Here is a 17938-nt window from a genome sequence, read left to right as displayed (position 1 = left end):
CTTTCTGCTTTTACGCTCTTGTGCTCTCCACGCACAGAGCGGATGCAGGCTGTAGTAGCTTTCATTCTGTGAATGTAGACTCTGCTGTAAGGTGCACAGCCTGCATTGTGCATCTCTCTTGAATGACGGCTGGTAGTGAGCACTGGTAGGAAAAACAGCTTGAGATGTGGCTTTCTTTTTCCTTGCCCATCCTGTTCCCTGGAGACTGCTTTTGATGGACAGATCTCCGGCCCACAGAGCAGCTGCATGCACCTCGCCTGCCTGTGAAGTGCAGGGCTGCTTATGCATGCTGTCTGCATAGCTGTGCCCCACAATAGCCCCTCAGCCACGCTGTGTCCTCCTGCCGGATCTCCATGTTACCTTTTTTTAAAATTATGTAGCTGTGTGATGAAGTTGTGCGCGCACCCATGTTTCGCGAAAACAGATGTTCAGAGGCCCAGTGAGGAACAAAAAAAAAGCTCAGCTTGCATTATGTATACTCTTTCACAACCCTATTATAGAACACTCTGCAGGGCTTGGTGCTTATTTCTTTTGAAAACTAGGATTCGATACAATTTCTGCTGTGCACAAGCCTGGTTTTCTGATATGCTCCACCTGCATAAAACAAAAAATGAGGAAAAAAAACCCCCAGAGGCATCATTGTCACCAGGTACTGAGACTGGAAATGGATGGAGTCCTATTGTGTTGGCTTTTGCCTCCATTCAAAATGTATTTACTGTTATCCAAATTGCTGAAGCTCTGTAAAACAACATTAACAATGAAGTGATGATAACTCCTACTATGAAAACAATGAAAACATTTACAGACTCCTGAAAAACCTGTTTACTTCAGGAATTTTATTGCGAAGTGAAACACATTATTGTTTGAAAGCCTTCCACTTACAACGAACAAAAACATGACATTTAAAATTAGAATAATACTTCAGACCAATAAAATACAAACTTTAATGAAAAGTGTGTTTATTACCAGGCTGTTAGTTTCAAAATGTACTTTCAGCCTGACGAGCAGGCATCAACGCGTTATAATTTATTGAATATGTTTGTAGTTTTTAGTAACAAAGACAAACTGTTATGTAGTGTGTGAGGAAGTTGCATAGGCATAGCCAAATGTCTAGACCTTAGTGTAACTGAGATTCCTTGCCAAGACTTGAAAATTGATGTTCTTTTTGTGTTTTTTTTTTTTGTTTGTTTGTTTGTTTTAACTGTCCTGTCCTGTATTGTTGTCTGAGGGTCAAGGTGAGGCCCAGCAGATTTACTTTCACATTGCACTCCGGAATTGAAGGGGGGCGCTATTTCCCTACATTATCCGCGGTCTCTCGTTTTTATTTTCTTTTGAAATCTGGGATATAGCTCCATCTTTAAGAAGGAGCGTGTATTTGAACTTCTCTCTTTTACTTCAGCGCAGCTCACAGTTTTTTAACAAATTCCATAGCCTTCTGCGTACTTATAAATCTGCCCCTTCGTTGCACCTTTTCGGGCCTGCTACTGCCTCTAGTGGCGTGGGGGTGGTAGCACAACTAATACAATTACGTCACTAAATGAGAATGCCACAAAATCTTTGTTTTATTATTAATTCTGGCATTACTGCGTCCCCTCTAGTTCAGCGCCCCTATGCGCTGCATTCCGTGCATACCCACTTTTTGCGCCACTGATCAGACTGAAACACATTGAAATTTGTAATGTGACAAAATCTATAAAAGGATCAAGGGGTTATAAATATTTAGACAGCGTTGAAGCTAAAATAATAATGAGAAGACAGAAATAGGGAAAAGCAAATCATCTCAAGGCAGAAGGTAAACTCAGTGAGGATGACATCAGAGCCTTCAGATTCTAATTTTATTGAGTTTTCTTTTAAAGTGCTGTAATGTCAGGAGACAAAAGCTGATTATAAATAAAGACGAATCAGTGGCACAACATAGGCCATCTAAACATGAAGCATCCTGAAGCTGTGAAACGCAGCACTCACCTCATTGCCATCTGTGCATCCGTAAGTCATAAATCTTCCCGTTTGTGATTCTCTTTTTAGCCTCTATCTGGGTCTGTGTTATCTAATGCAATCTGTCCCCATCTAATATTAGCTCTGTTAACCCTTCCAGCAGAAGGAAATAGATGATATTGGCTTTGCATTAGTAGCAGAGTGCAAGTTTAATGCAGATACTCTGAAGATGCCTCCAGGTACTAGAGCTCTAAAAGCCACGTCCTTTTATCAGCATCCCACTAAATGCAGCTGCATCCCACCTGAACACCAACCTTAGTCAGGAGGCCTACATTGCTTCAGAGACTTCCCCATCTCTTCTACTCGGCCTCATCAGCTGGGCTTAGCTGGAGGGAGATGATGTTGCATGGTTGCGGTTGGGCAGTTGCATAGTTTTGTTTCTAGTTCTGAACATTTGTTCAAAAACAGAATTGCCTGTGAATTGTTTCATTAGATTGTTTTTGAGGAGGTTGTTTCTATTCCCTTTCTGCTGCCAGTTAGTGTCCATTCAAAAAGGCCAATTAAACAACAGATTGTCTGAAACAAGACACTAAAAATAAGAAGAAGACTTCTCCCACTCCTCTCCTCCACGAGCATCAATCTAATATGGTTTCTTTTTGCTCTCCAAAATAAACATTTCTTTGGCTTTGGTCCTCTCTCTCTCTCTCCGTCTCTCTCTTCTGCCTCCTTGTTTTCTTGAGTTCCAGTGGATTTGCTCCTGCCAGCTACAAACAACAACAAAACAAGAACAGAGCTTGAATCAATTACTCTGTGGATGTGCTTGATTCTGAACGAGCTCCTCTGAAGTGATGCTGCCCGCATTAGAGCAGAGGCAACTTTTTTGTTTTTGTATAAATCAGTGCTAATTGGTGCTGATCTGCTGTCGGGCCGGATGATCGTAACGAAGAAAGCAGCAGCGACAGGCAGGCGGCGAGATGCGTGACTCAGCCTCTTTAACAAAAAGGTTGATTTGGGAAATGTGAGACATACTGTCAGTGTAGCAGCTTTTTAAAGTTGATGATGGGGGACAATACTTTTCACAGAGCAGCCATTTTTAGTTGTTTTTTTGTTTTTCAACCAACACAAGGAAACAATATGAACACAACCTCATGTTCCTGCTTCTTTATGACAGTGCATAAAGTTTAGTTTTTATTAATTATCCTTGGAATATTTTTCTCTTGGTGGTTTATTAGTCGTATTTTCCGCAGCTTGATGGGGCCGCCAACATGTTTCGTTGTTTGGTTTGAACAATCAGGGTGAAATGCTGGAAAGAAAAGAGTGAGTTTCCTCCACAAATAACAACTATAGCCCATGGCGAAAGGTTCAGTTTTGGGCTCATCTGACCAGAAGATCGTCTTTCATGTGTTTGTTGTGTCCTTTGCGTGACTTGTGGGAAAGTGCAAACACATTTCTTGTGGCTTTTTCTCTATGGCTGCCATTTTTCTTACCCGTTTTCCAAAAAGGCACATTTGTGAAGGGCACAGCTTAAAGTGTGACACATCAACAAATTATCCCGTATAAGCTGTGGATTAAGGCTGAAATGATTAATCAGATGAATCAATTATTGAAATAATTGTTCACTAATTTAGCCATGGATTAATTGTTAAAAAGAGTATACAGATTCAAAAGGAGCCACAGAGAAGCAATTAAACCAAAACTGTACAAAAAATATAATAATTCAGGATTCAAGTAAAAAAAACCCCCAAAAAACCCTGTGTATAAATATGTTCATGACTTCTTAAGTCAATTGATTTTGCAGGATTTTATTTAGTGTAAAGGGGGCTGGATTTAATTTTGCATCACACTTAATGCCCAAATAGAAACCACAGAAAATTGTTGCTGCAGCTTGGTAAAATGTGGAGAAATTTAAAGACATGTAAATACTTTTTTGCCAAACCGTGTTAGTGATGGCCGCCTCTGATGTCCGAGGACACTTGTCCAGACGCGTGCTTGAGAATAGCGATGCATATCTCAGGGGTTTTTCCCCATGCAGACGCCCTGTTATGGAGCAATCAGGGAGACAACTGTCCCACTCCTGACAGATGGCCGCATGTGTGTGTTTCTGCATGCATTTGGGGAGGAATCTGTCCTGCCGGGGGGAAGGGAAGCAGAATTTGGGGAGGAAGAGGAGGTGGAGAGCTGTGAGGAGAGGTCAGTGGAGGCACAGCTGGTAGGACCCCCAGTCTAACCAGCTGCTGCTTCAAAAGAGCCAGTCAACAGCCTGCCTGCCTGCCTGGATGTACGTGTCTGCCCCTTTCTTATTTTTCCTTCCCCCCCCCCTCGAAGCTCTCCTGTCGGTGTGTCCCCCTGCAGACTTAGCCCAGCTGTTCCAAGCATCCGTCCCTCCGCCCAATTCACAATGCGCTCTGACCCCCACAAAACAGAGCTACGCTTACAAACAAGCACGCGTGATCTTATGAGCGTACACATAAACACGGGCACCTTGAGACTTCCCTTCTGTCCGGGGCTTAATCCAATAAGCCACATCAAAGGTGTCCCAGGAGGTGTGATGCATCCGCGGGTCGCCCGTTGGAGAAAACCGGCCCCTCGGGCTGCAGAACAAACAGCTGGGGCTGGGCCATTTGGTTTAATGTTTGCTCATGGGCATCAGCTTCATCATGCGCCAAAGTATCTCCATCTGTATCAGGTGCAGCGTCAGCGAGCATCTTGTTCGACTCACCATCTGTGCTCCGGTCAGGCTTGAACGATAAACCACTGGCATCTCTCACTACTTACAGATATTTAAATATTCCCACTGACTTTTACTAGACCCTTTTAGCAAGCATGAATAAAACCTGTCTGCTACATGTCAGAGTAGCACCAATTTTAGACCCAGTTTATCATTTCTTCACATTCAGAAGTTGATGTGACCCTTCTTTGTTCATCTCAGGTCCAGTAGGTTCAGTTCACAACAGACACACTCACTGCATTTATTCTAATAAGAGAGAGAGAGAGAGAGAGAAAAAAATCAAGTTGCTGGTTAGCATCAGCCCAGAAACTTCTGTCTCACAGTTGCAGAAGACAACAGGAAAAGGGGAGTAGTTGACAGTTATTGGTTGCTATGGTAACCACCAACTGTAAAGACCAACATGACATAACTTATATAGATAACTTTGACAAAATAAAATGATTTTGACGAACTATAGTATTGTTAAAATAAAACCCTGTCACACATACAACTTGACCACTTTAAATTTAAACATTTTGGGAAAGCCCAAGTGATGCTTTGTACCGTTTGTTTAATTAACAGCAGCTATCTTAAACTGAGGCGCATTTATTTTAAGGTAGCGTCTCACTTATTCTGCTTCCTGTGTGACTTTATGGGGGGAAAAAAATCTGCAAAAATGTCAGGAAGAAAATTTTGGATTTTGAAAAGTCTGGTTTAACCTCAGGAGGAGATGTGAGAAAAATTACTTCAAAACCAAGAAAAAAAAATTGCAGTTTGCAAATGCAAACCTACACTGTAAAAACATGTTACTATACCTGTAAATAGAAAAGATTGATTTTGTACTTCTGATATATTTTCCTGTAATCTGAGAGATTTTACAGTGTTTTGAAATGAATTAGGATGGTTATTGCCTAGTAGTGACAGTTATACTGAAATATTACTTTCCAAGATGGATACAGGAATCTTCCTGACGTCACACAAGAGTTAGAAAACACCAACACAAGGTGACTCTGCGTACTCTTATTGTCTCTCATCACATTAGAAGTGTGCAGTAGGTGCTCATGTATCACGAACAATGCTGAGTTAATTGGTCGACACATGAAACTTCTTGTATTACGTTCCAATCCTGAAACGGAAACTTTGAGGGATAATTTAGCTCCAAATAAAAAAGTAAGATTAGAATCTTGAAATTTTAGCAGAACTCTCACATGCGTCATTTCCTGCTCTAATTTTGGCTGTGCTGAAACGAGCGAAACCCTTCAAGCTGGAACATGACCTCAGGGCCACCCAGGCTTCACCTCGCCCTCGGTGCTGGGGTGCCACGCCCTCCCTCTCCCAGCGCCATTGTTCCCTCGATGACAAGCCCCACGTGCCCCCCTATTCAGCATCCTGGTGGGGGGGGTGGGGTGGGCGGACTCTTTGTCTGGCTGCTATTGTCCCAGACACACGCTTCCATTTGACGGACACACGTGCTGACAAAAGAGAAAGGCAGCGCAGGAGGAGGAGGAGGGGCCACCGCTGGGCATTATTCTCGGCCGTGGTGGCGGTGAAAAGACGAGACACGCTGGCCATCTGTGGTGCATGTCTGTAATCTGTATTGGCAGGAAAGGGGGGGGTGGGTGGGTGTTGACTACGCAGTCGTAGAGCGATACTCCTCACTTTCTAGAAAAAAAAAAAAATTCCCCCCTTTTGTTGAGCCACGCTTCACCAGGGCACACAGTGCCAATTGAGGTGTCTTCCCTTTGCTCCTAATGAGATGCTGTGTCGCTTTCAAGGAGGATTTGGAGCTTGGAATGGGGGGAGAAAGTGACTGTAAGAATGTCCTAACTCATCTCTCTCTCTTCCTTTTCTCCTCTCATGTGCTCCTCGGCTCTGTGTCAAAGTGGCCATTGTTGAGGGTCTGTTTTCTAGCAACAGGCCTAAACACCAGTCCACTTGTCTTTGTCCTCTGCCTCCTTCTCCCGGCTGGTCTCTGCCAGAGAGTCTTCACCTCGCCTCTGTTTACTCATTACAGTCTCTCTTAACTTCCTTCTTTTCCGCAGGAGCTGAATGCTCCCACATTTCTCTAGAAATCACAATAGGATGTTTTCACCAACAGGAAATCTTGTTTTGTCTTCCCTTGCTACGTCTGCACTAGTTATTGATTTGCAGTCGACATTTTAAAATCTGTTTGTGCTGCATCAAAATCACAAAAACCGCGTATTTGGTGGGCTGTTGCGTTTCTGCTGCATCCAAGTCTGCGACTGTGAACCCAAGTTTAAGGCCTTAACGCCCGTCTCTCTGTGAGCAGAACGTATCGGCATCAACATCAGTATTGGCTGATATTAATAATTTCTTTTAACATATGAGTCTGATACTTAAAATGTGGCTTATGTTGGCAGCCGACAGAGGTGTGCTGGCCTAATGCTGCAGATGCTGATTCCGATACAGATTATTGAAATATGATATTGTATTTCCAAAATCAGCTGCTGTTGTTCTTCTTCTGCTCATCTTCTGGCTTTCAGTTTTCTCCATCTGCTGGTCTTTTGGTACCGCAGTTTGAATTGACTGATTGAAATATTGACCATTATATCATCCCTGCTTTTGTTTAAATCATGTTTTATTTAATTTAGTTGGCTGGACTCATCCCGGTTACTGCATGTGTGAGCCCACGTTTTCTGGTCAGTAAGTGTATTGACCCCCCTCTCAGCAGTCCACAGCGGGTGAGTGCTGCAGCGCCACCACAATCCATGGCTGGAATTTTAAAACCCTTTCCTCTTCCATGCGTTTGGCTTTTAGTGCTGGTCGATAAGACACGACCACCCCGTGAAGGTCATCCTGTCTCGCCTCTCCACAGAAACCAAAACTCCCAAACCACAGCAAAGCAGGCCACAATCATGACCCACAATTTTCCTCTGAAGGGCTTTGTCCTACTGGAGATATTTTCTTCTCTCTTGAAACATGTTGCATTGCAAAATGTTGCTGTAAGGGTTATTGTAATTTAGAAGAAGTGGTGAAGATGCAACTTTCTCTTTGTGACCCAGAAAAAAAAAAAAAAACAAAAAACGCAAGATGGATTCTCAGATGACAAATTTGAGCACAGCCAGACAGATGGTTGGGGTTACTCATATGAAAAGAGAATGACATATGGGTCAACATTTATATTGAGCCAACGTCTGACCTGTTGTAAAAACTTTTAGGAAGATATGCAGTTATAAGAACATGGAGTTATCTTGTTTCAGGAATGCATCAAACAACGTAGAAGCTCATCAGACAGGAAGCCTGAGAGTGTCGGAGTCAGTCGCTAAAAGCTTTAAAAGCTCTATTGATTGTATACTTTTTGAGCCTTGTAGGTTTATGCTTTACATGCAGAAGTATGCATTATGCATGACTGCATTGTGGTGACAGTCAGCTCATGAATACAAATGAATGTTTACGGCTCTTAAAGCACGATTTAGAAAGTTGGTTAAAAAAAAAAGAAGGAAAAGGGAGGAAGTAGCTCTCGCTGTCTGGATTGGAGGTCAGAGGTGAGATGTTGGCTGATGTGACCTGGATCATGGAGATCAGCTGCATGCACACAGACAGCTGCTCTGTTGCCATAACGGCGATACTCCTGATATCCAGCAGGGACGCTGCTACACAGGCAACAAAAGCCTCTCCCTTTCCCTGCTCTCCTCTGTGAATTACCCTGAGAGCACCATCCACCATTGTGTGTGCAATCTACAGAGAAGCAGAACTGTAAGCCATCAGAGTAAAACCAGACGACAAGAGGTTATTTTCACAGGAAGAAAACATTAGATAAGTAAACTTTTGTAAGATAAATGCAACAAGGGTAAGTACCGGGTCATGTTTTTGGTTTGCTACTGCAGAGCCTTGCGAACATCCATACCACTTTCTACTTGTTTTACATTTTGTTGTTTCACTGCTTTAAGCTTCCGTGTATTTTAGTTATGATAGAACAATACAGGGTTGTGCTTAACTGTGAGAAGTGAAAGGAAAATAATTCGCAAATTTCAAAATGTTTTGCAGATAAAGATCTGATATGGACGAGTGTCCTGCACCCTTGGAGACAATACAATGCTCTTTTGCTGCAGTTGCAGGTGCAGATTTGATGGGGTAGGTTTCTACCAGCCTTTCACTTACACAGACTTAACTTTTGGCTAATTCTTTGTGAAGTAGTTCAACCTCGAACACGTTGACGGAGAGCACATGGCCTTCTCCCTAACAGCTTCAAAAGTTGCTTCTTTTTGTCACTCCTGCTTAAAGACCAGATTTGTTGAGTGTCAAACTTGTTGTTACATCAATAGATGCTTCCACCTGAGCTGTTGACTCCTCCAGAGTTACTGTAGGCCTCCTGGCTGCTTCGTTAACTAAACTTATTGTTGCCTGCCCTGTTTAATTGGACGATCATGTCTTAGCAGGTTTGCAGTTGCAATACTCTATTATAAATACTCTTGTCTATTTTTTATATGATTGGAGAAGTAAAAGTAATCTTGATTTTCTTACTTGGTTACGTCTGACAACTAGTTGGGTTTAATGCTTCTTGCACTGTAAAAATGTGGTATGTTGGATTTGTTCACAGAATGTTGTGACGTGAACAAGCGTGAGACAGGCTCTTCAACACAGGTTTTTGTGAGAATGCATATAATGGAAGTTCTCCATTGTTTTCATTTCCACGTGGTTTTTTTAATAGCTCAGTGCCATTATGTTTGGAAATTAAACCTGAAGGAGCGAGTGGTGGCATCGCAGCGGGCCGTGAAATGAAGTACTCATGTTTCCTTCTCTTCCACTGTAATTACAAAGTAGCTTCTAGGGCCCTCTCATGTCTGTAATATGGTGTACATTAACATGTCAGCAGATGACTAGAAGAGTGACTGCTTCTGTTTTGTCTCACCTGGTTTTGATCAGGGAGAATGGAGGCCCGTTGTTTTCTACGTCTCATCTGATCTCAGTCATGTTTGTTTACTCATGTTGCTTCTTCAGTCCTTTCTCTTCCTGTTTTTGTTTTTTCTCTCCCCCCCCCACCCTCATTCTCCTTTTTAATCCTACAAAAAAAAGGAAAAAGAAGAACGTTAGTTGCTATGACATCTGGTTGCCATGCAGCAGCCGAGTCTTCACGTGGTCTTTGCTTGCGTGTGTGTGTGTGTGTGTGTGCGTGTGTGTGCGCTGTAGCGTGATGGAGTTAGGGTGCCATGCTGACAGGGAACAGGATATGGGAACTACTACTTAACATTTAGCCTCACATTATTTATGCGTAACAAAACCAACATGCATGTACACCTTATAAGTCTGAGTGGTTCTCTTCCTGTGAAGTCTTGACCATGTTGTTGTGTGCATGTCTGTTCTAGTTACACTAGCTGTCTTTAACTGCAGGCAGTGTGATGGTCTGTAGAGGGAGTTTAGTCAGGATAATGGAGATATATGGTGATGGAGAGTCACAGAGGGAAGAGACAGAGAGAGAAGGAAAAGAGAGAGCAGTATTGACTAGAGGTAGGAGTGGACAGGTCAGCCTGTCAGGTTACAGCAGAGTAACTGGCTCTGCTTTTAGACAGCCTGCTCGTCTGGATGGATTTTAACCTGCATGAAAAAGGCAATTTTTAGTCTGTCAAGATGAATCAGCCTTTGCTGCAGTGCTCTGCAGAAGCATTCATGGGCCTTGAACTTGTTCACCTGTCGTGAAGTTAAAACCACAAATGTTAATGTTTCTTGCAGCATAGATTGAAGTGGATGAGTGGTGTTACATGTTTCTTTTTCTAACTGTAAATATCTGGGAAGTGTGCGATACATCTGTATTCTGCTCTTTTGAGTTAATACTTGGTAGAACATCTGAGTTTTTTCCCGCCCATTCTTCTTTGTGTCTGTAAGCAGAACATTTCATGCTTTGCAACAAATTCCCAATTGGACTTGAGTCTGGACTTGGACCGGACCGTCCTAGTACATGAACATGTTTTGATCCAAACCATTCACGTCTTTTGAAGCCTATGAGACCAAATTTGTACGATTCTTGAACTGCAGTCAGGGTCACACAAAATCAATCCAAGGGTCGCAAAAAGTTTGCACTTGGAACTTGATGCAAATCATAAAATATTAATAAAAGCCACTGAAGTTTGTGCTGTGTGACGACAGAGTTATTGATCGTATTTTGCAATTGTGTCAGTTTTCACTACAGACTACAATGTCCCAGCTTTTACTCTTTATTCAAAGGAGACCGCCAGGAATTTTAAGCAGCTTTTATATCCTCGTGGTCGTTTTGGGGAAAAAAAAAAAAAAAAAAAAAGTCTAAATGTGAATACCAGTCAGCCTCCTCTTACGGGGGGGTTGTCATTGCTGAAAAAAATGTTTTTTTCAAGCTTCATTCTCTCCAGAATCTCTGTTTTTTTTTGTCTCTGAATTACAGAGGAGTAAAATCATGTTGCTCGCCACATGCATAAACACATATTGAGGCTTAGAGAGCATTCTTGGACCATTTGGTGTGTTGTAGGAAATGATGTTATAGTAAAGTGGTTGAATTTCAACATTCTGCCTTTGGCTTGGTTTCTGTAACAACAGGAAAACAAAGCAGTGTTTACTAATTGCTTGAAAGTGATCTTATGGTGTTGGATCTAGCCCTGATAAGTGAAGTGGAAAAAGCAGCCTGCTTACAGCTGGAGGTAAAGACGTCTGGAAGCAGATCTTTCCATTGAGCTAATGGCTCCGTCATTAGCGTTTAATTCAATAAAGCCGGAGGAAGTTTGCAGATAGCTTAGAAATGTGTTCATAAGAGTGCAAACACCAGCAAAAACAACAGCTTTTTAATATGTATGATGTTTTTAGTTACAGAGACCTTAATTTTAAATTCAAAACGAGATGGCGTGGCAGCTATTATTTTGAATTTTTCATTACTTCATTCACCTTGACATTAGAAGAAAACTCACCAGTATCATTAGAAGAAAAATAGCTGCAGACCATAATGCTTCCACTACTATGTTTTACTGTGGCAACTGTGAACAATAACAGTATTTTTGATTCTTTGTCACCTCCCTGTAAAGTATGGCTTTGGAGGAATCATGCAGATCAGCAAATCTAGCAGATATTTGTTTTTCAGTTAAATTAATCAGGATAAGTGAGACTTTAAAAGTGATAAACCTGGAAACATAACGAGGCTGTGCACACCTTTGACACCTTCAACTCAGTGTAGGCCTGGGACCATTTGTTGCCTTTGAAATTACTTTCTTCATCCCCTAATAAGTCAAGAATGGTAAAAAAAAAATTGGCCATCAAAATATATAAAAAAATGATGACACAAACAATGTAAAAATTATCAGTTTTTCTTTTAACAAGGCAACAGTTGAAAACATGAAATGTTTATTGTTGAACAGGTAAGACTAAAAAAATAACTCACAAACTAATTTTTAAATTAATGAATTTTGTGGCCCACCAGTTGTTTGAGTGTGCCGGTTTTGGCAAAAAAATAAAAAATAAAAAAATAAAAAAAATTAAAATTATGCCACAATTATACCCAACAAGTCGCAGGTTGTTGATGAGTTTACGAGTTTTCAGTTCTGAGAAGATGAAGGGAAAATTGGTTAAGACTGATTACTACGTCCTGATTGCTCATTTACACAGATTTCAATGATTGTTTGTTGCTGCACAGATAATTAACGGAGGCCGGGTGTTCTGTGAGCAGTGGCTAATTTACGCTCAGATGTGGTGGGGTAAAAATAACAGGCTGTTAGGGAGTCGCTGAGCCAAGGTGGTAATAAGGGCACATAGTCAGATTTAACACGTTCACAAACACAGAGACCCATCTGCTGTAAGGGGAACCACATGGTAGAGGACTCCCCATGAACAAGTTGTGGGTCTACTACGACCTGACTGGTGACATCAGCATGTTTCATAACCACACAGCAGTTTTAATAGGTTTATATTAGCATCTGTCCTGGGGGGAAACCTATTCATTAACAGGGTTGTTGATTAATATCCACCAACAGATGCCCATAGACTTAAATTCTCACATTTGCCACCATCGAAAACCTGAACCTCTGCGGATGTTCATGTGCTGCACCTTTCCCAACAGACTCCAACTGTCTTTGTCTTCTTCTGTGGTTTTGTCTTCCACTTATTTTTAGACCCCCTTTCGCCCTCGCTCTCCTCCCTCCTCCTTCTGTGCATCTCGCTGCTGAAAGAGTCCTAAAGAAAAGAGAATAGGCGTAGGAGGACAAAGTCATCTTGATCAAGATTATTAGACGTTAGAGTAGGCAGTGGAAAGAGCTCAAAACTTTCCAAAACCAAGTTTAGCTAGCTGATCTTTTTGGAAGTCATATTTAACAGCATTAGAAATATTTTTTTTTCAGTCGTCTTGCCTACCATGCTTGTTTGATATTTATATTAGGATCAGAGGTGATGTCACACTGTGTGCGCTTAAGAGCCATTACTCTTAGACAGGGTTTTGCTTCCTTAAAATAAAGACAAATCTATTTGGAGTGTACATTTTTAAGTCTCTTAAACCATATAATTAATTACTGTAAACATTTCTAAATCCAGCAGGTTCCATGACAGAGGAGGAAGTTCAAGAATCTCCAAAGGATAAAATAGACTAGAGTGTTACACATGCTAGGAAACTCCTAAAAGGTTAAATCTATGGAGCATGGCACCTTGTCTCAGAGTCCAATATGTTTTAATGCTGAGAAATGGTGTGTGTTAAAGCTACAGATATTTTCCTCTGCGTGTTTTTGCCCTAAATCTTACCCAGCTGGTCACACAGACCACCTGTATTTGCTGCATCATACATTCAAGCTCCATTGCAGAGTTTCCCCTTTCACCAGTCAGCTGATAAAGGGTTGTGACTAGATCAGTTGGTGATTCAGGGGAGTAACAGTGTTTCAAAAATACACTAGAAACAGCAAAAAGGCATCTTAATCCCACCTGTAAGTGTTTTATGATAATGACTAACTATAGCAGCTATAAATATGTCCACTCTCGTGTTTAGAATGACCAGTTTTCTGCTGGTCAAACTGAAAATCTGCCAGTTCTGATTTCTGCTTGTATTTTTTTTTTAAGACAGACCTTGGTGTGTTTCTGTGAGACTGAATAAAAAAAGCTTCTTGAGCAGATTTGTTCATTTCTATGATTTTCATGTGATGCATTTCTTTTACCAGGTTGACAGGCCGCAGAAGTTATTTTCTCTAGCCATTGTGTATTCAAAGGCACCAATAACGGCATGTGCAAACATAATAAAAGGATTATATGTGATTATTTTTTGTCTTTCTACACACATTTTATTAGCTGCAGCGGATCTACATCAACTTACATGTGGTCTGGTTTAACATGATGAGTAGTAAGACACATTTTCCTCATGGGGGGAGCATTTAAGTACATCAGAATCCCACCAGTGTTTGCCCTTTCAGCATTTATTGTCACTTCTTTAAGCAGAAGTGACAATAAATGCTGAAAGGAAAACGTCTGACAATACGAATATCGACAGACGGTTCTCGTAGTTGCCAGTTAGACATAAGCTGGAGTGCTGTGTCTTTAGCAAACCCAACAAACAGAACCAGAGTCCAACAAGGACGTTTTGATCCCTCTAGATCCCATCCCTCATTGATTCCTGGCTCTGGGTGTTGATGTGTAAACAGCTTAGGGGATGTGATGGAGTCATGGTGGCTGAGGAGCTTGTGGAGCAAAAGGAGCCAACATGACTGCTGTTGTGTCTCCAGCACCACATCTTTAGGCTCAGCACTTTCTTAGTCTGAGACATTTCAACATATTCATGTTGTTTTGCAGACAGGACAAGCCTTCAGAACTGAGATGTACTATTTGCTTCCTGACTTTATGAATGTTGATGTTGTAAAACCTGCAGTAAGTAGATAGTCCAGCTGCTGGTTGTGCTTTTGGGTGGTCTGGCTGTTCTGAATAACTGAATGCGCTGAAGCCTTCTCCATCTGCAGTGTGTAGCTCAACAGTAACATATAAGATTCCTACTCTGGCTTTGGTTTAGTTCATTTTCCACTAACCCTCCTTCTTATCCCAAGTCTTTACATCCAAACTCTTCCTTTTCCAGTTAGTCCTTAATAAGTGATGTAAGTTTTATCCGTCTGAACCTCTCTCTTTTTGATGTCTACCTTTCTTAAAGGGGGGGAGGTATTATGTAAAATTGACTTTTTTGAGCTTTATTTAATTTTATAATGTTATTCCCTCATCAAAAGCATTGGAAAAGAACTACATAAGTTCAGTCCACTTACCATTTACCATACCTGGAGTGTGGCTTTGATTATTTCCTGCATGTTTGAGGAATCTCTGAATATCCGATGGCGGCCATTCGGGTTGTTCACATCAGGCAACAAATCAGCTTATCAGCTGGCAGAACGTTGTGCAGGACATTTTATGGAACAATGAAGAAGAGTGGGGGTCACTGTGAGGTGGTGCTTACTCTTTAATTTGTGTCACTTACTAAAGAAAACAAGCTTTTCATATTCAGCGGTAACTGAGCTCATTTGAAGCTGTAAGAACTCTGATTACGTTGTTGAAGTTGAGTTCATATTGGACCACAGGGTTTAGAATAAATATCACGGTGGTCTTAAACAAACCTTTAGCCTGACTTCAAAATAAGCATATTTCCATCTACAATTACAACCACATGCTTGTTCTGTGTGTGTTCTTCTAGCAGTAGAGGTGGCTGTTTAGAAAATGTAGGCTTAAGCAGAAGTCAGTGTTAGATGATGGTCTGATGTATTTAAGTTGTATTTAAGTTGTTTTTGACATAAACTTAAACAAGGCAGTTTCTGTGCTTATACTTAGGAACATGAAAAAAACAGAGTTCAAATGTGTCAGACACAAAATAAAGCAAGTTAAATGCTAATTAGACAGTGAGGATAGTTAGAGATTCATTTTACAATATCCTGCATGATTATACACATTTTACATGAATATGAATACAAATACCAGGAGATAAATCAGTAAATGACTTGTATATGTTTCCAGTGCCTTGCAAAAATAATTTTTACCCCATAAAACTGTTTGCATTTTCTGACGTTTTAGCCACAAGCTATGGTGGTGACAGAATCATGCTGGGGGAATAGTTTTGTTTCCACTATTTCTGGCAGAAAACCTGTTTGAAACTGCAGTGAAAGTTCACCTCATAGCAGGAGAACATCACTAAATGGACTGAACTTATATAGTGCTTTTCCAATCATTTTTGACCACTCAAAGCACTTTACACTGGAGTCACATTCACCCATTCGCACTCACATTTATACACCCACATGCAGATCAGTAGGCAATTTGGGGTTAAGCGCCTTACCCAAGGGCACATTGACATGAGGAAGCTGGAATCAAACCTACAACCTTCTGATCACAAGATGACTACTCTTACAGAGCCAAAGTCGCTATTAGACATACAGCACAATAAATAAAAAACCTGAAGCATATTTATGTTAGAATGTCCTAGTCAAAGTGCAGCCCTGACTCCAACTGATAGTCTGTGGAAAAATTCTAAATTTACTATCGAAAGTTGTGTTTTTTATTCAGTTTTACTGGAGCTGGAGCTAAGTGTGTAGATGTGCAAAACAAGAAGAGACCTACAACTAAATAACTGTGGCTGTAACTGCAGCCAGATGGAGTTGCTGCAGCACAAATACATAGCACACTTTTCACATTTCGCCAATTTGCGAAGCCGTATTCAATTTCCTCTACTACTCGGTGCCGGTCTATCACAAAACATAATAAAGTAAAAATACAAAAAAAAAAAAGTTAATCCTAATAGCTTTATAAATCAAAGCCTAAACACTTGACCCACAAACCTCCTGGAACTGTAAGCAGATGGATTACAGCTGTGCACACACCAGTTCCCGTTTCAGCATCTCACCTGAACAGGCTCTGACATTTTAAGATGCTCCATATGTTTCTCCGGTTCTGCCAGCAAATGTTTTCTCGGCTGGACAATCTGGAGCAGAAACCACTGCACCCCAAACATGACGAACGCTAATCACTCAGCCATTTGTTTGTCTGGGTGTGGCCTGTTGGTTTCATTCTGCACAGCTTCATCTGTTTGGAGCCCTGCCTGGCGCACAGCTGTGACCTGCCCTTTAGCATCCGACACCAGAGGAGTACCATGTACCCCTGGTAATACATCGCTATATTAGCTAACCGTGGCTTCAGTTCTCACTCTGAGCACATCTTGCATCTATTCCCCTGCTTCCAGCCTCAATTCTCGCCCTCTCCCCCAGTGCACTCTTGACCAGTGCCGATAGAGAGCAAAGAAAACTGTGTCACCTCCCGCCATGACTCGTTTAATCACTCCTCCTCCTCCTCTCTCTCTTTTCTCAATCCTTCCACTCCCATCTTTCGTCGCTCCCAGGATTGGGATCGTCAAACATTGATCTGTATTTATTTTTAGAGCAGCTGTGAGCATGCGTGCGTGTGTGTACAGTATCTGTGTGTGCCTGTAAATCAGACGCTCCTCCATGCCAACACGTGGGCAATTTGACTGTGTTTGGGTGCGCGTCCTATTGTGTGTGTCTCTGCGTGTGTCAGGACTTTCTTTTTCACAAAGTTAATCCCTTAAGAAGAGGTGTGGCTCTCTCTCTCTCTCTCCCTCTCTCTCTCTCTGTATCTCACTCACAATATCATCACATGTTCTCTCGCCGCTCTCTTCTTCTCTCTCATCCTTTCCCTGCGCTATTATTGCTGTGGCCGCTGGTCCAAGGGAGTTCTTCCTCTCTTCTCTCGGTTGGCTCGTCATCTCTGCATCGTTCCTCATCTGCCTGTGGATCTTGTGTTTGATGAGTTTTCAGAGCAACATGGGGGAGGCCATTGAACTCAGGTGAGTCGGCTTCAGAGTAGGAGGTCTGCTGACGGCTTATGGCCAAACATACTCTTGCATGTTTTCTGCTTATGCATGGATTTCTGTGTCAAACTTGATCAGCTGCTGCAGTTGCAGACAGCACTTGGAGCCTCATCTTGCTCTGAGTCTGTAACCTTGACCCTAATCCAGCAAAAGGGTGCAACCTGCAGCCTCTATCAAACTTTAAAAGACCTGTGGCTTTTGCAAAAGTGATGTCTCTTTTTCTATTTTGGTGTTGATGTTTTTCTTGAGGTACCAGGCTCTGGGACATGTTGAGTCTCCGCCAAACTGTTAATAGGTCTAGCTGGTATCCACAGAGCTCATAGCAGCTTACAGCCTTAGCAGATGCATTAGACCCCATGCCCATATGGAAGAGATTAAACCTGCTAAATTGATACTAACACCCAACATGTTTTCCTTTTTTGCTCAGAGGTCATGGCTGCACATTCTGGGCAAGCATCAGTGGAGATTGAGGTCTCATGTTTGTGTGTCACACG

The 17938-nt window shown here is 41.7% G+C and overlaps 1 protein-coding gene across 2 annotated transcripts in view; it reads left to right on the top strand.

Moving 5' to 3' along the window:
- The first annotated feature begins 8333 nt into the window (after positions 1-8333).
- The window catches only part of numbl (NUMB like endocytic adaptor protein), a 40027-nt gene continuing 30422 nt past the window's right edge, over positions 8334-17938 (top strand). Inside the window, exon 1 of one of the 2 annotated variants that reach the window (XM_015061150.1) lies at positions 8334-8737. In XM_015061150.1, coding sequence (XP_014916636.1) covers positions 8664-8737 — 74 coding nt within the window. In that variant the 5' untranslated portion in view covers positions 8334-8663. Of the gene's footprint in view, positions 8738-16970; positions 17421-17938 lie in introns of those variants that run through there. The other variant, XM_015061157.1, reaches the window with a different exon arrangement.

The sequence above is a fragment of the Poecilia latipinna genome, unplaced genomic scaffold, assembly GCF_001443285.1.
Source record: "Poecilia latipinna isolate Pla-1442-1.1 unplaced genomic scaffold, P_latipinna-1.0 Scaffold68, whole genome shotgun sequence".
Classification (NCBI taxonomy): Eukaryota; Metazoa; Chordata; class Actinopteri; order Cyprinodontiformes; family Poeciliidae; genus Poecilia; species Poecilia latipinna.
This window is presented reverse-complemented; position numbering and strand designations above follow the sequence as displayed.